This window comes from Hippocampus zosterae, chromosome 12 (assembly GCF_025434085.1).
Source record: "Hippocampus zosterae strain Florida chromosome 12, ASM2543408v3, whole genome shotgun sequence".
Classification (NCBI taxonomy): Eukaryota; Metazoa; Chordata; class Actinopteri; order Syngnathiformes; family Syngnathidae; genus Hippocampus; species Hippocampus zosterae.
The window spans coordinates 4,347,586-4,371,534 of NC_067462.1; the positions used below are offsets into that span (position 1 = coordinate 4,347,586).

At 43.2% G+C, this 23,949-nt stretch overlaps 3 protein-coding genes across 3 annotated transcripts; all 3 read right to left on the reverse strand.

Moving 5' to 3' along the window:
- Nucleotides 1–1,654: 1,654 nt before the first annotated feature.
- gcgb (glucagon b) lies at nt 1,655–4,185 on the reverse strand. Its single transcript, XM_052083160.1, has 4 exons — nt 3,789–4,185; nt 3,616–3,715; nt 2,695–2,850; nt 1,655–1,876 (listed from the first exon to the last, which is right to left on the reverse strand). The coding sequence occupies exons 2-4, from the start codon at nt 3,702–3,704 to the stop codon at nt 1,753–1,755; spliced, it is 369 nt and encodes a 122-aa protein (XP_051939120.1). The 5' UTR covers nt 3,705–3,715; nt 3,789–4,185; the 3' UTR covers nt 1,655–1,752.
- Nucleotides 4,186–4,543: 358 nt separating this feature from the next.
- Nucleotides 4,544–14,214, reverse strand: fap (fibroblast activation protein, alpha). Its single transcript, XM_052083158.1, has 26 exons — nt 13,548–14,214; nt 13,368–13,452; nt 12,872–12,961; nt 12,687–12,781; nt 12,527–12,601; nt 12,137–12,189; nt 11,677–11,749; nt 11,479–11,599; nt 10,276–10,430; nt 10,026–10,126; nt 9,822–9,954; nt 9,694–9,732; nt 9,466–9,564; nt 8,630–8,700; nt 8,482–8,535; nt 8,087–8,211; nt 7,918–7,974; nt 7,213–7,311; nt 7,068–7,137; nt 6,795–6,989; nt 6,671–6,725; nt 6,492–6,591; nt 5,604–5,662; nt 5,171–5,243; nt 4,964–5,037; nt 4,544–4,795 (listed from the first exon to the last, which is right to left on the reverse strand). The coding sequence occupies exons 1-26, from the start codon at nt 13,548–13,550 to the stop codon at nt 4,697–4,699; spliced, it is 2,253 nt and encodes a 750-aa protein (XP_051939118.1). The 5' UTR covers nt 13,551–14,214; the 3' UTR covers nt 4,544–4,696.
- On the reverse strand, nt 13,952–22,396 carry ifih1 (interferon induced with helicase C domain 1). Its single transcript, XM_052081885.1, is given in 18 exon segments — nt 13,952–14,016; nt 14,174–14,252; nt 14,658–14,807; nt 14,887–15,077; nt 15,080–15,127; nt 15,215–15,317; nt 15,320–15,432; nt 15,483–15,606; nt 15,687–15,722; nt 15,724–15,792; nt 16,312–16,397; nt 16,400–16,709; nt 19,020–19,204; nt 20,414–20,506; nt 21,283–21,393; nt 21,396–21,444; nt 21,791–22,007; nt 22,009–22,396. Coding segments are annotated over 18 exon segments (2,244 nt in total). The 5' UTR covers nt 22,224–22,396.
- Nucleotides 22,397–23,949: the final 1,553 nt, after the last annotated feature.

Consider the following 23,949-nt stretch of genomic DNA (forward strand, 5'->3'; position numbering starts at 1 on the left):
ATTTTTGCCGGATACATTTGGAGAGCACGGTTGTTGGTTTTTGTGAACTTTTGAAAGGATTCAGCATTGAAGCATCGGTCCGTTTTATGAAACGTCAACTCACCGGCCTGCGCCTGCCCTACGTGGCTGATCACGTGACGACCTCATCATCATTTCAAAGATGGTGGTGAGTTTTGTCTTGTATCCAGTTCAAGGTCGCACAAGTAGCACCAAAGTGGTACTCGCCGTGGAATTAACATACCGCTACATGATATTGAAATGGACAAAAAAAAACTGTGAGGCGGATATGCTAACCACTAGGCCTCTGTGGCACCAGGACCGTAACCTTTATTCGTAAATTCTCCTGCATTCGTATCGTAGATAAAATGAGTGTAATAAGCTTTCGATTCATTAATTGTTGTCTACTATTACTCAAGTCTGGAAAAAAAAGAAATCGTAGCCTCGCATTGTTCCGAGTATCTGTCGCAATCGTTGTTCTAATTGGCCTATTAATAGAACATATGACCATGGAGTGGCCCGAGGTTTGCCTGGTGAATGTTTGACAAGCTTTCGGATGACAGCTAAGAGAGGCGATTGCCTCCCAAAGCGCATCACGCACGTTATTATTTCGGAGGAGGCGCCGGAGAGTGACGACCCGCCGCTTGTTGGTCGACAAGCTGATTGACAGCATTTCCCTTTTCTTTGGCTTTGCTGTGGGACGTCATTCTCTCGTGACATGCTCACGTGTCAGTCTGTTTCCGCTTTTCTCGCTAGAAAAACAATCCCGAGAAAAGAATCGATATGAATTGAATGCGCGTCATATAAAATTGTACGGAAAATGAACAAATAGATGAATGTTATAATTTTACAATTACTATGACCCGACAACTCCCCAAATTACCCCGTCCCCCGCTCACTAAAATAACATCTTTTTAATAATAGCTAATTATGAGACAGATCTTTTTTTTTCCCATTGGAAGGCAGCAACATACCAAATATGACGAAATGCTCAAAAATGCATAATTCTGCCAATTATGAAAATGAGGTTGATTTTAAATCTGTCTTATAAACTCATGTAAATTTCAACATGAAGCTTGCCGCGCACGGTAAAAATCCACAGGTAATTGATGACGCTGCAATTCGGTTCCTAAATGGCCTGTAGACTCCACAAGATAGCACCAAAACACTACTTTTGTATTAGGCAGAGCTTGGACTTGTCCCACAGAAACTTATTTCTTGGTATAAGATGGTGCCAAAGCACTACTTTTTGTCTCCACAAAGCTCCATAAACTCACTTGAACAGGGTTCCTTGCCACGGGGGATGCCCCAAGATGACAACAAAGCATCCCCCCACCCACCCCAATAAAAAATAAAAATGCATATCTGTGTAATGCAACAACTCTTTTCATAGAAATCCATTTGGTAAAAATATGCACACATCCAATACTTTTATGAAGATGGTCAGCAGCCTTTATATTGTAATGCACACAGATGAAATCAAATGAAATAGCCTTTATTGCACTCAGTCTGTTTTGTAGGGAGGAGATAAAAGAAAAATACTTCCCAGTCAAATTAATGTGAGCATGAGAGATTTCATTCACTGGGTTCAACCCTTACTGAAGCACGTGATCTGTAAATAACAATGAAAAATGACAAGAAGACGACCAAGGAAAAAGATGGTACACTTTGTGACACATTTAATGATTGCACAGTCAGTTGTGGGGGACGCAGAGGCGCAGCGTGACGTCGGCTCGGCGCCGCCGCCTCGGCGTCTTACTGCCGTCTGCCTCGGCCGGCCTTGAGCCAGCTCACAAACTCCTTGGCTGCCTGGTCCTGCAGGTAGGCGCTCATGTCGCTGGTGAAGGTGCCGTCCGCATGGCGCCGAATGACACTTTTGCTGAACATGACCACCGCAGAGTCACTCAACACTGTTTACAATTTCCCATTCACTTGAAAAAGAGACGCGAGCGACTTTTTGACATCACACCGGTTGACCGTGGTGTCACGCAGAGGTGTAGTACCGGACCCTGCAGCTAGCACAGTTTTTCTGTCACATTACTAAGAATCAGAAGTGTCAAACATACAGCCTGTGGATGTTAGATTGACAAATTTTTGACCAATCTAACGTGTTGAAAATGGTTTGCGCTCTTTGACGGTGTAATGTTAACGGTTGAACAAACATGCCGCTTTTGGGGGTGATGATTTTAGTTGCAGGAGGACCCCTCTCCATCGCGGGTTGCAGGATCGCGGTCCTGCCATTTTGCAGATTTTTGTGTGTGCAGGTAAGAACTGTTTTGGTTTAATTCGCGTTTGTACTGAGTGTAATTCCATTGTCCACCACGAGATGGCGGCAAGCGTTAGTGTGAGACAGTGTACATTTAAAATATTATGTATTTCAGCACGCCCTAATTTTGTCTAAGATCAGTGTCATATGCTCTAATCCTGCCTTTTACGCCTACAAAAATGGTGGCTGTAGATTCATTTTATAATGGCTTCATTATTGACGTATGTTGTCAGATGATAAATTTCGTACTGGGGGGTGTTTATTCTAGACACATACATGCATTGATACATAAACTGTTGCACTGTCTGTACAACATTTTTGTCTTATCCATTGCTCTTGTGAATATAATATTATTAAATAACACACTTGAGAGTTATTACAAAGTGAGCACAGCAAGACTGAATCTGACGTTTGGAAAAGGCAACACTCACCCGTTCCGTTTTGAGTTCTTGAGCCACTGAACAAAATCTTGAGCTCTTCTCGTTTCCAGGTATTTACTGTAGTCATTGGAAAACGTTCCCTCGGAATGTCTCTTCATGCTGGAGAGCTCGAGAGGTTCACTCGAAATGGAGTTCTCACTTAAAACCCTGGAAAAATGAAGATGAAGCAACTCCAGGTAACAATTTTTTTTTTTTTTTGGTATACGTATCAAATGCAGTCAAGTTGAGTGATGTGTGTGATTTCTTCCAAGTCAATGAATTTAAAACAACATTTTAAAGAAGATTTATGTTTAAATTGATTTTGTTATTAATGTGTTTAAAATAAACCGATTTAAGTCAACTATAGGAAGTAAAATCATGTGAGTGAAGTCAAATAAAGGGAAAAAAAGTCGACTTTAAATCATACAAAGCCCCAGAAACTACATTATTTTTGTGTGTATTATCATTAAGTCTTAGTTTAGAATTTTGTAAACAACATCACAGTTTGCAAATTTAAGCTACCTGAGCACATTACATGTCGTCAGACATTAAGCATAATTGCCTACCGGTAAGTCATTTTTCAATATTTTTGGAAAACAAAAGCACAGAAAATTGGTATTGAAATTTTAGTAATTTTTTCCTTTCGCCTACTTGTTCAAACATTGGGCCTAATTTTTTTTTAACAATATCAATTTTTAAAAATAATCAATGTGTGTTCTAAAAATGGTTTAAAATATTGACAACTTGGGCAATTATTCTATGTGGCCGACGATACACAAAATGTCAAATTAAGTCACAATAATCATCCTTATAATCCATAATCTCCTTTGATATCGGCTACAATTGTATCCGAAATGTTTTTCAAAACATCCAATTCACAACTGAAACAGTGCTCAGTGACTCGTCGGCGAGTGTGGTACGAGTCGTCCTTACGCAGAGTTTGTGTCATGGTCAGGCAACTGCAGGCTGCTTTGGACGATGATGAGGATCAGGAGTCCGGCTAAAGAGTGAGCGTGTTCCATCCTTCAAGCGCCTGTCACGAGAAGTCACAGGTAAAAAAAAAATTTTAAAACCCAAAACAGTGATAGAAGCAACACAAGTCTCACCAGTTGCCTAAATGTCTGATGGGGATTTCGGTAGTTGTGTGGAATGGCGGCCCTCTTCCTCCTCGCGGCGTCCTGATGCGTTTCATGGCCGACACTTGGTGCGCTGCGTCTTTTATAGTGGCGAGCTCCCAGGTGACTCCTCCGTCACTGGAACCTCAACATCTTCGCTTTCACGCTTGCGCCATTAATCAGCTTCTGTCTCATTGAATCTATTTGACTCCGACAAACACCGTTGCGGGTGCGACATGTGGTCAGGAAAAAAAAGCTCCTGTCTTCGCACGTACGATGACTTCATTGCTCAGCCGTTCATTTCGGATGAGTCGCTTGTGGGGTCAAAAATGAATTCGCAACCATGATTCTTGCGTGAGTTTTGTCATAAAGAGAGCTCGGCAAAAAAAATGTACAGTATTTGAATCGAATTTGGCCTTGTATTGCATTACGAACGTTGTGGAGAGCTGTGTGTTGTGAAATCCCAAATTTTCCTGTTTTTAGAGACCAAAAATATTTCCATTTGCTCAATTCCAGAATGACATTTTTTATTACTCATTACTTTCTTCAAAGTCATACGTTTCGTATCATTGCTTTTAAAATTGTATGACTTGCTCAAACATTTTTCAACTCCTTCCGCGAGCTTCCTCGGCCCTTGCAAATCTGTCCATAAATCTTCAGGAGGATTTGATATCGAGGCTTTGGGATGGCCAGGTTTGCTTTGGTCATAATCAACAATCATTTTCACAAATAACTCGTACAGTCACTTTGAGTGGTCCTACATTTCATTTATTTAAAAAAAAAAAAAGCCGCTGTAAAACATGAATGCTGATTTTCATCACCCCCCAAAAAAGTCTGTAAAATGTACAGAAGTCCACTAAACACAATAGTGTTTCAAAATAAATGCGTTTTGCTCACATTCATTTGTCATTAACAAGACATTTCTTGAGGAAGTTACTCATGAGGGCGTACACGTGCCGGATGGCCCCTTTGAGGGAATGGTCCTTGTCTGTGTACCACTGAAAGAACAAAAAAAAAAAAACGAGAGAGAAATGCAAAATGCAAAATCGTTTGCAGCCAGCAGAAAAAGCCGTTTCCCCACTTTCCATCCATTCCCATTCATTCATGAAATCAAACACCGTCGGGGTCAATATTATTTCACCGCTTCCCAACGAGCCAATATTTACCATAGCCTCGAAGTCAACCTGCTCGTCCACCAGAGCCGTGTTGAGCTTCGCTGCCTGCTGGAAGTGGACATTGTCTACGGGAAACACACGGCGTCCTGATGTTATTTGCTCGTTCCATTTTCCGTGCCGTCAGACACGACGAGTCCATTTGCACAAAGAGAGAGCGTTGCGCCGGGCCAACGTGAAAACAAGATCAGATGGACTCACCGTCTGCCGTGCCGTGGATAAGCAAAAACTGCGTACCCTTGAACTTCCCTGCTCGGGCTAAAACTGACGAATTCTGCTCAAGGAAAGAAATATTAAAGGCCAGTTGAAAGCGGTCAATATGAATTTGTCTTTTCTTCAGCTCTCTCGTTGCCGCAGAGTGTGTTGCCATGTCACTCTAATCTGCTCATCGGCTTCTGAATCGGTCGCGCTGGGCGATCTAACTTCGATATTAGCAGCGCAACTTTTGAAATGTTTTTTTAACTGAATCAGACTTCAAAAGTGCCTCACATTCGCCACTTAGCTGGACCACAACTTCTCTAGAATTGTTCCATCCTGTGATTGGTTGATCAGAGCAAGTAAGACCGTAAAGCAATAAGTCGTCAGGCCTGCCACCCGCGGTACGATACACACCTGAAATGTTACAACCGCTTACCTCATAACCCATTTTATTGTCTTGAGGTGTTCCCATGTAGCGTTCAGTGTAGACGGCATCTGCGGGCCAAATGGTCTTTGTTAATTCCGAACTTTTCAAGACAAATTGACATGCTGACAGAACATATGCAAATTGGCATAGAATTAAACGCAATAGTTTAGCTGCTTGTCTTAACGGATAAAACCCCAGTTCCCAAAATGTTCCATGAAGATACCATTGAAGTCATCGATTCAAAAGCTGAACTCCAAACAATTGGAGATGAATCCTCTACTACTCAAAACCCAAACAGGTGTTTCCACCTCCTCAAAATGGAAACTCAAGGTTGTGCCAAGCAAAATGGCAGACATAAGCTGGCACCCCGTACCAATCGGCAGATGTCCCACCGCAGTTCAGCTCCACTGGCAGGATTCACAAGTTTTTTTTATGGGAGGGGGAAAAAAAAGCATCTGGTGTGGAAACTCAGCTAATTTGCTGTGAATTGTGCAGTAGTTCGTGTGTGTGTGTGTGTGTGTGTGTGAATATTTAAATGTTGTGATAAGTGGAAATATTTTGCAGTTCTGGAATGGGAATTTTGACATTTAACAGTGTCACCATATGTAGAGCTTTATTCAATATGTTTTACTGAAATCTGATCGTTCTGTTGGTGTTTCCTTGAGCATAGCTCCAACTAATGGCGGCATTGTAGATTGCGTCTTATAATTCGGTGCGCCCAATGTATGAAAAAAAAAAGACAAAATAGGCCTTTCGTTGACGGTGTGCCTGATAATCCAGTGTACCTTTTAGTGCGGAAAATCCGGTATATATGTGTATATGTGTCTGTGTATCTTTACAAAGACACACATTACATCTCCATAGACCGTAAAATGCAGAGTATTTCGGCATACCCACCATACATTTGCCAACTGGCGACTGGAGCAACCGCAATCCCACACTTGAAAAGGCCGCTTCCAGCGCCCAGCGCCATCGAGGTAACGTAACCGCCGTAGGACTGAAAATCAACGACGGAAAAATGGTCCCCCAAAAATAAATGAAACAAAATGAGAGATCAAATCCAATGTCGAACTTACCCAGCCCCAAATAGCTATCCGGTCTTTGTCAACAAAACGCATCTCGGCAAAGTTCCTAAAAACGGATCGCAGCGATGAGTAGGACATTTAGGTTTAGTTCCGGAGTCACGACGTACTTCTTTACCTGACCGCCTCCATCTGATCCTCCACCTCAATCGTTCCGAGACGCCGGTAGATGGCGTGCATGATCTTGTCGCCTTGGTAACCGCTTCCTCTTCCGTCAAATCTGGCGACGATGATCCCGTAGGTGCTGGCCAGGAAGGTGCTCCAGTTCAGCTTGAAACGATAATCCACTCTTTGACTACAGGGGCCACCGTACCTGCGCCAGGGACGGCTCGGCGGCATTAGTCCAAAATGAATTTCTACACCGAATTGTGCACCTCTTTCGTTCACTTACACGTCGAGAAGCAGAGGGTAGCGTCTGGAGGACTGAAAATTTGGCGGTAACATCATCTCATACGAGAGATCTGTTGAAACATCATTGAGAAATGTTCCATCTTTCCATGACCTCGAGCGGATCGCTCAGCGGGGGGTTGTCTTACCAAATCCTGCAATGTTGAAGGTGCCGTACTTCATCGTTGGCATTTGGAACTGCTGGAGGATGTTCTCAATTTCTTTGTTTTCTTCAAGAGTGGCGAGCACTACAAAAAATGGTTTGGGGATTGACATTCAGTTCAATCCGACATGAATTGGATATTCATTCATTCATTCATCTTCCGAGCCGCTTGATCCTCACTAGGGTCGCGGGGGGGTGCTGGAGCCTATCCCAGCCGTCTTCGGGCAGTAGGCGGGGGACACCCTGAATCGGTTGCCAGCCAATCGCAGGGCACACAGAAACGAACAACCATATGCACTCACATTCACACCAAGGGACAATTTAGAGCCTTCCAATCAGCCTGCCATGCATGTTTTTGGAATGTGGGAGGAAACCGGAGCACCCGGAGAAAACCCACGCAGGCCCGGGGAGAACATGCAAACTCCACACAGGGAGGCCGGAGCTGGAATCGAACCCGGTACCTCTGCACTGTGAAGCCGACGTGCTAACCACTGGACTACCGGGCCGCCCGGATGAATTGGATATTACATATTCATATCCGTTTCCGCTTTTGTGTTTCATGAAACATGAACAAATTTGTCACGTTGAACGAAAAAGTGTGGACGGAAAGTGAATCAGCCCATTTGTAATGGCCGATCTGACAATGAACTTGTGGCTGCTAGACTGTGTGTGTGTGCGTGTGTATACCTACAGGCATTTGCACCTGAGCCTCGATTATCCATGAGCGTGAAGCGAGGCAAACCCGGCCCTGGTCCACACAAACACGGCGAAAAAAAGTGTCATAAATGGACACGATAGTTGACACACACCAGCGCATTTGAGCACAGGTTGATCGTAGGCGGCAAATGCGCGCAACTGACCGTAACATTCCATGCGGTAATACGAGGCGTCAGTGCTGAAGTAAGCCAAGTTGTACTGACACCTGTCCTTGTCGTCGTTGCAGGTGAGGCACACGCGAGGAGAAGGTAAGACTCCGATCGCCACCCTGATGCGCAAGGGAACACGCAAGTACTCGGGGTGCGCGATGGAACTCGCGTCAATTCTTCGTTGACGGGCTCATGTGTTCAATGCTGTTCAGTGTTTTACGCAGCTTTTACAATATTTTCAGGGACAGGCCTTGAAAGTGTGACGCATAAATACAACAAAAGAAAATGATATGACCTGCATGAAAACTGGGGTATTTTCTGAACATCATAATAAACACGAATCATGACACGAGGAACGTCCGATCTGGCCGCAAGAAAGAATAGCTTACTTGTAAACGTGTCTCTTCGCAGGCTTCCCCCCATCTTCATAACCGACAAAATATCTGTGGGAATCGAAGGTTAGTCGGACCACATTTTATTGTATTTTTTTTTTCAAACAAAGCTTCCACATGTGAACCGAACGTGATTTTCACTCACATGGCATCTTTCGTCAGCTTGGTGATGTAAATGACTTCCCACTTGCCCGAGGTAATCGGAGTCGCCTTGCCCTTCAAAAGATGCCTCAAGTCAGTCAAAATAAGTCAGTCGTTCCATGAATTTCAGATAATTTTCAACCAAAACAAAAAAAGTTATTCTGTGAATGGACATGACAAATTTATTCAGAAGATTCCTGCCCAACATCTTATCTTAAAAAAAAAAAAAAAAAAAAAACACATTGTAGACTCCTAGCTAACATACAAAAATATGTGCTGCAATTTAATTTTCATTTTAATTTTCTCTTCTGGACATTTTATGCAAAAGTGTCCTAAGCCTAGAGGTAAGCAGAGCTGCAATGTTTTTTAAAAGTAAACCTATAATTTGAGAATCGTAGTTGAACGAGCTTCTCTTTCACTCAAGCGATACTCTGCATAAATTAAGATAAATAAATACATCAATAAATAGATACAACTAATAAAAAGTCAACTGAAACAAAGCATTTTTGGAAAAAATGAAAAGAAGCTTTTTCTAATGACAACGAGTTGACTAAATTAAATCGTCAAAATTAAATAAAAACAAACTATAATGAAAAATTCAAAACTATAACCGTGATTTTAAACTCAGGTTAAATATGACTCAGCACTCGCATGCCAATATTTAAGGTGCATTTTGATCACCATAAATTTCAGCTGTTCTGCTCAGCTTTTCCTGACAATCTATTAAGTGCTATTTTACTTTGATTCCCCACAATTTTTTATTTTTATTTTTTGCGAGGACATGTTACAGAGTGCAACTCTCAATATCCAAGGATGAGATAAAAACCTAATGCTGCTTACCTTTTGGATGCGATGAATATGTTTGTAGCCACTGTTGTCACTTTGCACTTTGTAGAAACTGATTTTATCTTCAGCAAAGAAAAGAGGTAAAGGCCCATACTGGAAGTTGGAAAAAAAACATTGTTTTTACTTCATGCTTCTAGTAGAAAAAACACAATATTTCCTTTCTGTTGCGGCTGAGGTGAAATGCGGCGTCTAGATGAAGTGGGATGGGACTGCGAAACTTACATGGCCAACCCAGCCTGTTGGGCTCATTTGCTCGAATTTCTATACAAAACGGAGACAAAAAGGCTGTTTTTAAATCAGCACGTAATCACGTTCAAATCACGTCATCTATGAATGGAAAGCAAAACGACCTCCTCGTTTTCTTTCCATTTCCCTCCAATCAAGTCGTAAATCTGCACGAGCACGTAATTCTGCTTTCTGGTGACCCACTGCGCCGCGACACGCTGGTCGGTGACCCAGGTGACCGAATTCAAAATGTGATCCCTAAACACAAAGTGACAGGAAATTAAACACGCCGAGCTAGCTGCCGCTTTGTCAGGTTGGAAAATACAGACCTAGATCGGATGGAGGCAGGGGGTAGGATCAGTTTGGCGGGGATGGACAAGTTATTCGTATCAACCACGAACAGTTTGACCGTCGTCAGATTTGAGCCCGCCTGCAAGAAAGTCACGATTAGAACATTCTTGACATACTGTACATGGCGTGGGGGTTTGATTCGCAGGAATCAGTCCACGTGCGATTTCTTCGGCGAGTGCCAGTTCGACCTCGAAATGCAGTCATTGATTGGAATGCTTTCAATCCCACCTTTGGGTATGCAATAGCCATAGTTTCAGGGTACTGCGTCAGTCCGTAGAAGGAAAACTCCACTTTTTTCACTTGGGTGTCATTAAACTCGGCGTAGGCCAAGTATCGTCCAGTTGTCGACCACCACAAGGCTCCGTTTGATGCAAACACCTCCTCTAGAGTTACACAGACAGAAAAAAGAATGAACCACAAATTCAGGGAAATAACACTTTTAGTATGGTCTAGCATTTTGTTTCAGCACATGGCAAATATTAACAAGCGCTGTCAAAAAAGTATATTTAAAATTGTTCGTTTTCCCCAAGTTCAATCAAAACTGACCACTTATGATGATATAAACATATCATCGCTGTCCTCTGAAAAACACCTGTCCATTTTTGTCATTACAAAAAATGTATATTAATCTTATTAATCTTGCGGAATGTAAATGATCATAATGTTAAAAAAATATATATATATATCTTATATAATATATAAGATATATATAAGAAATAAAAATGGGCATATGTGTTTTTCACAGAACAGCGACGATATAACTGCCGGTAATATAAAAGTAGTGCTTTGGTGTCATCTTTTGGCATCTTGTTCCTGCTTGTAAAGTGTCCTTGAGTGTTTTGAAAGGCGCTTATAAATAAATGTATTATTATTATTATCTTGCTGCCAAGCAAATAGGTGGAAGTGAGTTGAGGAGCTTTGTAGTGACAAAAGTAGTGCTTCAGTGCCATCTTGTGGAATGTTGGTGTTAAGCAGTAATTTTTGAAGCGTATTTATGAGCCGCACGGAGGCAAAAGTAGTGCTTTGCTGCCACCTTCTGGAATATTGGTGCCAAGGAATTATGTTTAAGTTGAGGAGCTTCCTGAGCATAAAAGTGGTGCTTTGGGACCATTTTGCGGAATGTTGGTGGTGCCAAGGAGAGAGTAAAGGAACTTCATGGAGACAAAAGTAGAATACAATGCAATGTTGAACTGAGATGAGACGCCCCATGGAGACAAAAGTACTGCTTTACTGCCACCTTGTCGAATAGTTGTGCCAAGGAATGTGAAAGCGAGAGAGATGATTTATAAGAGTACTCACAATGTCATATTTTAAATGCTGTGCACAGAGTTTCTTTTTCAACATTTTTGGAACTATGTGGTCAAATATTGCACAACTTCCAACACACACGTACACACCAACACGAAGGCTAAACTGCTGAATGTTCCTCACCCTCATACACCCAGTCAGGCACTCCATTGAGGATCTCATTTTTTTTCCCGTTGCTGGTGACTTGTACAGCTTCCGCAGTGATGTTAGCTTTGACGTAGACGTTGTAGTCGGCAACGTAGGCCTGCGTGACACGGCGCTGTTAGCTTGTTTGTGTGAAACGCAAGCGTGGAAAGTTGGGATGTCGCGGCGCCATCTCGCCATTTTGTTTCCCTCTGGCGCCCAGCTGAGGTACTGCACCACGGGCGGAAGACCCACATTTTCGACAAACGCCCTGCAGTGAGAAAACATCAAGCCGAGTAAAATCACGGGAGATTTTTGGGAGTGAATTTCGAGTTGATCTTACTGTTTTTTTTTTAAACAAGTGTAAATAACTTAAATACATAAAGCTTTCTTATTTTTCCACGTAACAAAAATGACTTTTCTTTCAGGAGAAAAAAAGTCATTCCTTTCGTTAAATGTTAAATATTGTAGTTAAAAATCTATTCCCCCCCCCCCCCCAAAAAAATCATGCCGCCCTACTTGTCCATTTTTGGTTCATGCCGATTGCACCCGGAATTCCAATATCCCAAACTTTTGTATACCGTACGTTATGCTTCGTTATTATTACAGAACAATAACAGCATTTCTTTTCCTTACACAATAAAAGAAGGCTACTTACCAACTCTTCAAGCTATAGAATGAGTAGGCGGCTGTGTAGGAGTGTCTCCATTGCTGGTGGATGGCAAACACACACACACACATGCACCCCCCCCCCCAAAAAAAACATGACCGTTATTATTATTATTATTAATGTGGCAAAGTCAATTTTCACAATAGCAAAACGTAAAATATTTCTGCTCAATGGCCCAACTTAAAATTTTATCCGAGTTGGTTGCCTTAAAAATGTTTGTTCACTTACATATTTTTTCTTTTCCGAGTATATATTATCCACATTTAAAATAGAATTGTTGTGCGTGTGGTCCCACGTGCCTCACCCGAGTCGCACTGATGAAAAGTGGTAGTTTGCCCTCCTCCCCTTTTTGCATTCGTCCCATGCGAGATCGCTCACCTTTGTGAAATTGCTTTCTAGCGCGACATATTTGTGATCCCCCGACAACAGGTAGTCTGTGGCGCCCACTTCTTCCTACGATAAACAGACACCGTGAAAAAAGCCATCCTATTCTAGTAGCGTTGGCTATCAAACGTGTTAGTTGAAATGATTATAATACAAAGGTTGAATTGCTCAAGAATGGTGACTCTGTGTTGTTTTCCACATTGTAGCGGTAGACGTTGCCATCTCTGGCTTTGTGTAGATAGTCGGTGTCTGCAGGTGCGAGAATAACACTTATTCTGGAATGTTCTGTTCTGACACACCAGGCGGGGATAGCGGCCGACTTGCAAATGTTCTCCATACCTGTTATCCAGTACAGATTGTAGGATCTCCACCGAATTGTGTTATTGAAATAGTCTTCAAAGGTGTAAGGATTTTTCGGAGCTTCTGATTCTGAACAAAAATTAGGTGGGTTAGGAGGAGGGGTCGGGCGGGGGTGCATAGTTGACGTCACATAGCGCTGCTGTTGGGATGCAAATTCATCCCTTAAACTCGGGGCTGTCCAACTTTTTCTTTCAAAACAACCATTTATCGGCACATATCAAGTGATTCAGACTCAGGTGCAACATCTCTTGTAATATATTTTTTTTTGCATAGGAGAAAAAAAAAGAAGTGTGCCTTTAATTTTTTTTAATATTCTGTACTTCTTGCTGGACTTGAAGCAAGCACCCCGGGTCTCTTGCCCTTTTAAGGGAACGTCAATATGGCCGCGTATGTGGATTGGTGCAGCAAATAACAAAAACAAAAACAAAGCAATCAATTGCATTCAACATGAACAATGAATTCCAAAAGTACTTACTACTCAAAAAAACCGCCGTCACGGTTACTACCGTGATGAAGGCAGCCGCCCCCAGCAGCGCCCACACCACTTGGCTTATGCAGCCCTGCGGAGGGTCACACCATAAGTGCTCTTTTTTTTTCTACCGCCCCATTTAAAAGAAGTCCATCAAATTTTCCCAAGTGATGCGCTCGTACTGACCATGAAGCTGAAGAAGTCGACGTGCGCCTCTTCAAAGCTCCTCCGTGCTCTAAACTTGACCGACGAGTTGACACTCTCGCTCCCAATGTTTCATTGATTCTTTTTTTTTGCACGTTGAGCAAATGCACGACGCGAGTCCCCCTCGCTCCAAACAAGAAGAAAAGTAAGCTCCGTCCCGCGTGCGTGTTGTTGAAGCAGACTTCTCCCTTCCCGTCGCATTCCTGAGGAGAGCCCTGAACCAGACGCGTGCCTTTCTGCAACGCTGCGTTTGCAAATACAAGGACCAACTCCACGCGCTTGCGCGCGCACGGATGTGGACTTTTTCTTTTTCTAAGGATCGTCGTCTATGTTTCGATCCGTGCCGAGTCTCGCGCGCGCGTTCCAGGAAAATTTGGGGATTGGTGTCAGCACGTCAGATTTTTATCAATGAGGTTTGTTTCATCCGCGTCCAAGTGTGAACCGCTCCACCCTTAGAATGCAAAAAGTGTCAGATGTCCTTTATTTGGGCAACCAACTTCAATATAAAGCGGTAAAAATAATGCTAAATTGAGACAATGGAAAAGTAGGGGGCGATTGGGAGCTCAAAAATCCATAATTATTACATTACCAAAAAAAAAAACGCCCACTAAGCATTTTATCCGAGAAAACGGGAATGAACTTGCCGAAATCCCCCAAGCTGTCCTTAGCTCGAGCTCTGCCTCGAGCCTGCAGAAGGGAATACGAATGTGGACAAGCAACAACCCTTGAAGCTTTCTCACCGTCTAGTTGAATGCGACTGATGACATGTTGTGCTCCTGAGTGGTAATAGTCGTCATCTGTCGGCATGAAACACAAATTGTGGCCTGCTCCATTCTTTGACCTGGCAAACTGAGCATTTACCTTGTCCTGTACTCTGAGCATTAATTTGGAAGTTTATTTGGCCTACTGTTGCTACGGCTATTTGTTTGGTCGATTGAAAGCATGTAGAGATTTAAACAATAGGGGTCTCAGGATTGAGCCCTGGGGAACCCCACAGGTCACGGCCATTTGATCTGAGACAGTCGCCAATGAACTTGATCCGGTTTAGAGCAGCTCCAGATCGTTCCACCCCTGTGTGTTAAGACCATTAACCTGTATCATAGCAATCTCGTTGGTCACGAGGCCGTAGCAGATGACAAAGTTGCACGCCGTTATGTCCAAACCTTCCTGAGCCACCGAGGTGGCGATCAGCAAGTTGACAGCACCACTGCGGAATTTGCTCAGCACATCCTTCTGCTCAGCCTGCTGAACGCAAATGGCTACAAATCAGTCGGATAGGCATGGCGCTCACGTGGTGTCAATGCGGTCATTGTGTTCTCACAGGCGTCATCGGTTTGACAACACTCTGGTCTCCGCCTCCGATGACATTCGACACTTTGACGCCAACGTCGACAAACTTGGGGTTCTCCTGAATCCAGTGACTGAGAGCGATGGCGCTTTGTCACATTTTGGTGAAAACGATTCCCCTGGCGTGCTCCCTGGTGGTGAACTCGTACAGAACATTTGTTTGGAGTTTTCGTAAGATGGGTTCTGAGAAAGCTTCTCAAGTTCCTCCTTGTTGTCTGGAAGAAGTTTAGGCTCATTTACTGTGGACATGAAGCTCACGCCCTTTCAGGTTTATGCTACGTTCAGCAACACTCCTCTGATACCTTGGAATAAATTGAAGAGGACTCGCTCAGGATCGGTAATGTTGATGACGTGTTCCTCGTCGGGGCTGCTTTTACTCTTTATCTCTTCCTTGTGTTTTTTTTTTCCAGGGAATGGAAGGCGTCACTCATGCGAATAGCGTTGCTGACGATCAGGGCGTCGTTGTATCGTCGAAGGTGCTCCATGCAAATCCGTACTTCCTGAGCTTCCTCTTTGGCGGCTGAAAAGGAGGCACGGTGAGCAAGAAAAAAAAAAAAAAGAGACGAAAGCCATGTTGCTCGTATTGGACCACCCATTGTTCATAGTTCTGAGATCCGAGCTCACAGGTGGGGCTCAGGTTGGCATAAATGTCAATAACATTCATGATATTCTTGATGACATCACCAAACGGGTCCTGTAAAACGGATGTCGGTATGGCGCAAACATCAGGCTCGCGACCATACCGCAAAAACGCTGATTTTTGGCGGACCCGACCTTTTCTTTGTCTTCCACAAGCACAATTTTTTTTTCTCTCTGGCTCATTGCTGTAATTCTTGAGATCCCCAGTCTGGATTTGGGAGGCATCCAAGTTAGCAGAAATCTACAAAAAGAGTGGGCGTGTCAGCTCGTAAATAATTTTGATGAATGTTAAGTGACGCATTATTTTGCACCGACACAAGCCAAAAAGGTGTTTTCAGTTTGAACTGGTATGTCAGTGAAAACACTCGATGGCTGCACATGTGATCGGTGGAACATTAGAAACAGCTTGCTGGAGACTTTTCGACTGACGAGCGCAGTAGGACGTCTGAAGTCGAACACGGATGAGCTTAACAGTTCTGCAAGCTGCTGTTATGCTTTTGCATTTCTTGTGAGAATTAAGGAAAACAATCTTTCTTATCCCACAAAAAATGTGAAGATCAACACCACTAGTTTTATTTATTTATTGATTTATTGACTTTGGTTTCAATGTGTTTTTATTAAAAGGGTACCGATTGGGGCAAAAAGGAAAATGTGATGATAGTCTCACAACCGAAAATGGGACAGACCACGACAATGAAATTATGTTGAACGATTAAAAAAAAAAAAATCAATTTTCCATCACCGTGCAGAGTGTACTAACCTGCAAAATGTTTTTCTCCGCCTTCTTCAGTTCTGTGGCGTCGCCGACCCCTAGTGAGGCCGTCACCCCCAGGATCTGAGGTAGGTCTCCTTCTGCTCCTTCTTCAACATCCTGTTCCTGTTCTTCTGCTTCAGGTAACGCATCATCAATCGGTTGTAGACCTCCCCCTTCTTAGTGTGATGGCACTCGTCGATTATAATCAGGGCGATATCTGGGAATGTAAGACAAAGACAGAAACTAATGCATTCCGAAAATGATATGCTAGCTGCTTTTTGAGGGGCGGACCGGATGAAGGTTTTTGGCCTCGGTTGAGGTCTACTCAACGCGCCTGCTTTAATCTGAAAAAAAAAAAAAAAAATACACCTTTGGGACAATTCTGTGACATTTGGACTGCAAATGTTCATTTGTTACCTAAAATATCGATATATCATGTTAAATCGTACTATGGAATTAATTTAACAGCGGGTGCGAGCGCTTGCAACTCTCCTCCGTAACTCTTATTTAAAATCTAATCATGTCAACAAGTCGAGCGATGTGATGTCAACGGATCCCCCGGAGGAAGCAAAGAGCGGCGGCGTGATGTTTCGTAGGTGATAGATGTTCTCATGTGAATTTTGTCAGCCACACACTGATGGCTTGAACAGACACGGGAAGTGGAAACCGGCGAGGGGGTTGTGGGGGGGGGGGGGGGGGGGGATGAAACCATTCAAAATAAAGAAATAAATAGAAAAGCAAAACGCTTTGAGGCGTTTCGACAAACAGCATATGTTCCACTTAGGTGGCTATGCCACCTTGGACTGTTGAGTGCCAACAAAAGTCGGAAGACTTTGACAAGATCCTGTCAGGCATCGTCATGGGAGAGGCGCCGTGTCCGCTGGGTGGCTTCCTATGACTAAACATATCAGTATGTGGCACTTTTCATTTTCCAGGTAAAATGTTTTACGGAATACAGCAGATGTAATTTAGCTTTGTGCTATTTATTGAACCCGCTTTGCTTTGATCAAGATGAATGACAAAAGGCAAAGTGGTACAAACTCGATTGTCGATGAATTCCAAAGAACCGCCAGCGAGCCTTTCAGTGGGTGGGGTTTGCAAATTTGAGGACGCGGATTCAGAATATGTCGCAAAATGAATACGACCATCGCTGGCAAAGAGTCGTCGTGACTCCGCGAACATCAACAGATCGCGTAGCGCGAGCTTGCGACATGTTTTTGGCAGCAAAAATTGTACATCTGCGGTTGCTTGTGGATGTGTGAAAGGAATTCAGAAATCAAAAAAAAAAAAGAGGGAAAAACGAGAAGAATGAAGCTGAAAAGTTCACCCTTGGGACATGTTATTCCAGGGATGGCGCTACACCGGTGCGAGAGGGGAGCTTTAACCCCATCAGAAATCTCTTTCGCCCCAGTTAAGACCCTCCAGGATTTTATTACATAACCAAGAATATAGAATATTTAATAAATGCTTTTCTTTTGTTATCTCGGGCTACCTATATATCGCCACGCCCCACTTTAGCCTCGGGAGAGAGAAAGAAAAAAAAATTATCTACAAAGCCTAATCGTCGCCGTCTATTGAAATAATTTGATATCTTGCAACGAGCTAAATTTAATCAAGGAGAATGAGGACCACATCCGCAACGGTAATATGTTATCCACGTCGTACACACTGTTGAGTTGCGGCCATGACTTTGCATTCGGCCAACAGACTAACGAGCACGATCAGTGAAAGGTTTTAGAATTCAGTGTTCATTTATAGCCCGCCTGCGATTTTTTTATACGACGACGACAATATATTTTTAATTCATAATTTTTTGGGGGGTGTGGGGGGGGGGGTCACCCAACTAAAGTAGCCTTGACGTAGGCAGCGGCTTTTGCCATTTTATTGAAGCTAAGCTAGCTAAATTTGTCTGGTTAATAGCATCAGGATAGAATAGCTTGTATCTTAGCTCACAGCTTAGCTTGCCCCAAACTAGCTAGTAAGGTGTAATATCCTTTGCTCGATTTAACATTGCGGAATTCCTTGCGCTACAACGGAGGCAAGCTGCGAAGAAAGCCTTTGAGATTTTGAGAAAGCGATGGAACTCAGTGACATAAAGCTGCTCGACCAGGGGGAACCTGCGGACCAACACCAAAGATGGAGCTTCTCACTGAATGCTTGCCATTTTCACATGGATTTCTTTGTTTTTCTTAATTAAAAAAACATGTTTTTTTCAAGTTAACGTTCAATGGGGATCTTAAACCCAAAGTGAAGATGCTGGGATGTATTTGGCGGAATGTAATGTTAATATCGGAGGCATCTGGTTTAAAAACACATTCAGCAGTTCATATCGCAGGGCCATTTTCCGTCATTTTCTTTTGATTAGGCAGAAAGGAAGTGGAATTGCATACAAACGCAATTCCTGAGGCGCTTTCAGAGCTACAAAGCCATTAATCTGAAAGGCAGCTAGTTGGGATTTTCGTTCCTTCATTTTTTCCACAGTCCAACCGTTCCCACACATGCCAGACAGGAAAAGCGTGCAGGGAAACCTTACGGCATGTAATTTGTGGTGAACTGACCCACATGTTCACGCTGAATGAAAACGAGAATGTTTTCTTTGGATAGGAGCATAGGGAGGGGTGGGGTGATGGGAGTGGGTCAACGATAGAATGTTGTAAAGATGCAAATGGGAGATAGCTCCTGCTTCTATGCTTCACTCAACTTTATTTTCGTACCGTGTTCAGCAGGACGACCACTTTGCCTGTTTTCCCCGCGACCCTGGTTTTACCACTTCCGGTGGGGGGGCATATGATGATGTTTTTCCCCTCCGAGGCGGGTTTAGCCACGTCCATCTGATAGTCCCGAAGAACAACATCAGCTTTATCTGGGCCTCCGGCAGCTGTGCTCGGGTCACACCTTTCTGTAATGCTGACAGGCTGAATCATTTGGTCAGCAAAGCACCATGAGTGGAATAATAAGGAAAACAAGGCTATTGTTCTTGTATTTTTTTTTTTTTAACACCGACTCTTCTGCTTTCTTTTAGTGACGTGCGCTCGCTGCAACTGACAACGAGGCGCTCTAAAGCGGCCACACTAAGCCCAAATCCTGACTCCACACGGTGACCGTGTCATTTTTTTTTTCTTCTCCCAACCTCCTCGCTATTTCATCTTTCTCTGCATGACGTGCACGCTTTCACGAGCCACAACGGGGCGCTCTAAAGCAGCCACAGTTTGCTTTGGAATCACCGTACTAAGTCAGTGCACAGGCAAATTACGGGAGTAAAGATCCCACTCTTCTACATACACGTACTTTGATGTGCAGCAAAGCATGTGGACGTGTGGAGCAAATGTTGCTTCAGCGCAAATTCAAAGGCTTCCACAATCCCAAACAATAAGTAGCGCAGTCAGTGAAATGTGAGCCAATACAAGTTCCTAAAATGTTCCAGGAAATGTGAGGCACCACATTTTTTTTCCTGCAAAGCTTAACATCTGCATGTGATTATCATACACCTCCATTTCCCAGCAAACTTGCGAGTGGATGATTTCATCACTCTTTGCTAATGTCGCCATGTAGGGCGATCTACTTGAGGCAGACGCTTCTAATTCGTTTGCAACTCAGGAAGCATGTGTGATTTCCCCCCCCCCCCCCATCCATTCTCTGCGCTACTTGTTCTCATCAGCTCTACATGTCCCCTAGTTATGAGTTCAACCTCCCGCAGAGGTTTGTCCTCTGCGCTGTTATCGTCTGTCTCAGGGATCACATGCGAGTGGCGTTAGAAGCAACCTTGGTATGTGAGCCGTAAATGGAGTTGGAAATGACTTTAGCCTTCCACATTTTTTTATTTTGGACTCATCATTTTTATTTTTATTATTTCCAATGGGAATGGCGTTCTGATTAAAAATCTGTTTGTGCAACATGAGTAAAATTGCTTGACTCCGCCGCTTAACTCGTGTGTGTGGCGTCTTCACGTGAGCGTTCACCCCGGCACAAGTCTGAGAAGATAACGTAGGCGACACAAGTGAAGAAGCCTGCTTGTTTCAGAAATGCTTTGCCACATCATTTGGAAATGATATACAGTTTAGACTCGGAACATATTTGTCAACTGACGAGCTCTTTAAAGAGGCGGTACCTGTGATGTCATCCTCATTGTCCTTCTGATCCAACAGTTGACATGGAGTACTTTCTGGACTTTTTTTTACTAGGTCACTTCCTGTAGTCTCATCTTATGTTAAGGGAGGCGGCGACAAGACAAATGTCTCATTAAAATGTTACGTTTCTGAAAAGAGACATTCATATAATTGTGGTTCACTATTCACAAATTCAATGATTCAGATGGGTTTTTTTCTGTGTAATTTTCCGGTGGTCCACAAGAGAGCGCCAAAGTTACGGTTGACATGAAAGCCCTCATTGGCGTCCAAAAAGTACTGTTGCAGTGATACATTTCTACCGAGACATTAAGATCTTTGGATATAAAGGGAGGAGCTAAGTTTAGTCTGGACTGGAGGTTACAAAATTCTTTGCTGCATGTACATTACAGTGCATTTTTAAAAAAAAATCATCTCAAATATATCCTTTTTTTTTTGAAGGCGTACAGATTTAAATGACATTCAAATGTTTTGAGATTTTTTTACATTGTTAATGGTGGTTTAAACTGTTAATACTAGCTGTTATGACGTTTTAGGAGAAGACATGATTATTTCTCTGTTGGCGGCAGGGCGAATCCCCAAGGTTTACTACACAGCATAGGTATCAAACCTCCGGTCGTCGAGAGCCGCTTTCCTGTGTGCTTTCGATCCCTCCCTGAGGCAAAGCATCCGATTAAAATGATCAACTCATCAGGAGCCTGCTTAATGATCCTGATCATTTGAATAAGGCGTGTGGGAACAGGAAGAGATGGAAAACACGCAGGATAACGCCCCCCGCCCGCCCCCCAGGACCAGCGTTTTGACACCTGTATCGTACAGTATTGAGTGATGTGTGTGCACGCCTAGTGGTTACCTGTGGCATCGCAGGCAGAGGAGCCTCCCATCAGTTTGTACAAGTCCACGTGTTCGGTGTCAAACAGAATTTGGACAAAATCAGAATACCATCCCGGGGGACACCTCACAAAAGTTCACGAGCAGCATCTCTGAGTCCTTGATTGTCTGCTAAGTGAAGAATCTGGAGTATGAACGGCAAGAGAGATGGCCTATTAGAACGAAGTGATGACTTAAAATAGGCAAATCATTTTACAATAGAATTTCAATTGCTTGTTCTTGTATTAGCATGTATGTATTCGTGTCATAATATAACACTGTGTGTATTGAGTATAGTAATTGTATACAATTAATCCTATTTGTATTTACAGTTGTATTGACAGTTTAATTGGAGCGACTATATAGCAGCGTTTTTGTCTGCCATATTGTGGTCGGGACAGAATTTGACGTCGCGCCGTACATTTTGACAGCTCAAAGAACAAATACCAGTCCAAAAACACATTAAAAAAATATTCCAAACGTGTACTCACTTCGTCTTGGTCGTCCTTGGTGATAAGTTTGCGCGAAAAACAGTGCATGCACACCTGTTTCGTGTTCATTCCCACCAGACTGGGCACCAGGATGTGAATCATTCGCATGCAGTTGTCGTTTTTAGCTTCCACCGCGGGGTCGGGTAACTTTTGCCGCAAGTAGTCGGCCGCCTGTCGGCATTCGGCGTTGGACAAGGCGTCCACGAAGGCCTGGAACCGCCGGGTGCGGCTTGCGGAGGACGGCGCCCACCAGGACGTCCGCCGCCGCCGAGTTGCCATCGTTCCGGGCCTTTTGTCGGACGCGGTCCTTCTACTCCGGTTCGAGGAAATGCAGAAGGTCCAGAACAGGTTGCACTGCGACGTACGTTCGGAGCCTCGGCCGAAAGCTTTCGATGAGATACTCATGGATTAAGTCGTCCACATCCACATCCATGGTTCAAACTGCTCGCTCGATACAGGATCCAATCCCAATGTTTCTTTTCTAACCAAGCGAAAGTGAAACTTCCGTTTGCCATCATTCTGCCCAGTACTTCGTTCAATCGAGAGATGGCAGCATTTAGTAATGTGTCGGTCGCGAACGAGCCGGTAAAAAGAGCCGGCTCTTTGAAGTGAACGATGAAGGCCGAACGCTCGCGCTCTCTCTCTCTCTCTCTCTCTCTCTGTTGCTCTCTGTTTTTCAGGTGTCTGAAGCAAGGTTTGGCAGTGGCTCAGCTGCCGTGCTCAGAGAGGTAGACCAGAAGAGAAAGGTGAGGGGCGAGGGGTTTGGTAGGGAAAAAACGCCTTACTATAGATGGTCGTTTTTTTTCCGGCTAAAAACGCCTTGCTATACATGGTCGTTTTTTCCCGGCTAAAAACGCCTTACTATACATGGTCGTTTTTTTTGTCTAAAAACGCCTTACTATACATGGTCGTTTTTTTTGTCTAAAAACGCCTTACTATACATGGTCGTTTTTTTCGTCTAAAACGCCTTACTATACATGGTCGTTTTTCTCGTCAAAAAACGCCTTACTATAGATGGTCTTTTTTTCGTCTAAAACGCCTTACTATACATGGTCGTTTTTCTCGTCAAAAAACGCCTTACTATACATGATCGTTTTTTTTCGTCTAAAACGCCTTACTATACATGGTCGTTTTTCTCGTCAAAAAACGCCTTACTATAGATGGTCGTTTTTTTCGTCTAAAACGCCTTACTATACATGGTCGTTTTTTCGGCTAAAAACGCCTTACTATAGATGGTTGTTTTTTTCGTCTAAAACGCCTTACTATACATGGTCGTTTTTTTCCGGCTAAAAACGCCTTACTATACATGGTCGTTTTTTTTGTCTAAAAACGCCTTACTATACATGGTCGTTTTTTTCCGGCTAAAACGCCTTATTATTCATGGTCGTTTTTTTCGGCTAAAAACGCCTTACTATACATGGTCGTTTTTTTTTTTGGCTAAAAACGCCTTACTATAGATGGTCGTTTTTTTTCGGCTAAAAACGCCTTACTATACATGGTCGTTTTTTTTCGGCTAAAAACGCCTTACTATACATGGTCGTTTTTTTCGTCTAAAACGCCTTACTATACATGGTCGTTTTTCTCGTCAAAAAACGCCTTACTATAGATGGTCTTTTTTTCGTCTAAAACGCCTTACTATACATGGTCGTTTTTTCCGGCTAAAAACGCCTTACTATAGATGGTCATTTTTTTCGTCTAAAACGCCTTACTATACATGGTCGTTTTTTTCCGGCTAAAACACCTTACTATAGATGGTCGTTTTTTTTCGGCTAAAAACGCCTTACTATACATGGTCGTTTTTCTCGTCAAAAAACGCCTTAATATACATGATCGTTTTTTTTCGTCTAAAACGCCTTACTATACATGGTCGTTTTTCTCGTCAAAAAACGCCTTACTATAGATGGTTGTTTTTTTCGTCTAAAACGCCTTACTATACATGGTCGTTTTTTTCCGGCTAAAAACGCCTTACTATAGATGGTCGGTTTTTTTCGGCTAAAAACGCCTTACTATACATGGTCGTTTTTCTCGTCAAAAAACGCCTTAATATACATGATCGTTTTTTTTCGTCTAAAACGCCTTACTATACATGGTCGTTTTTCTCGTCAAAAAACGGCTTACTATACATGGTCGTTTTTTCGGCTAAAAACGCCTTACTATAC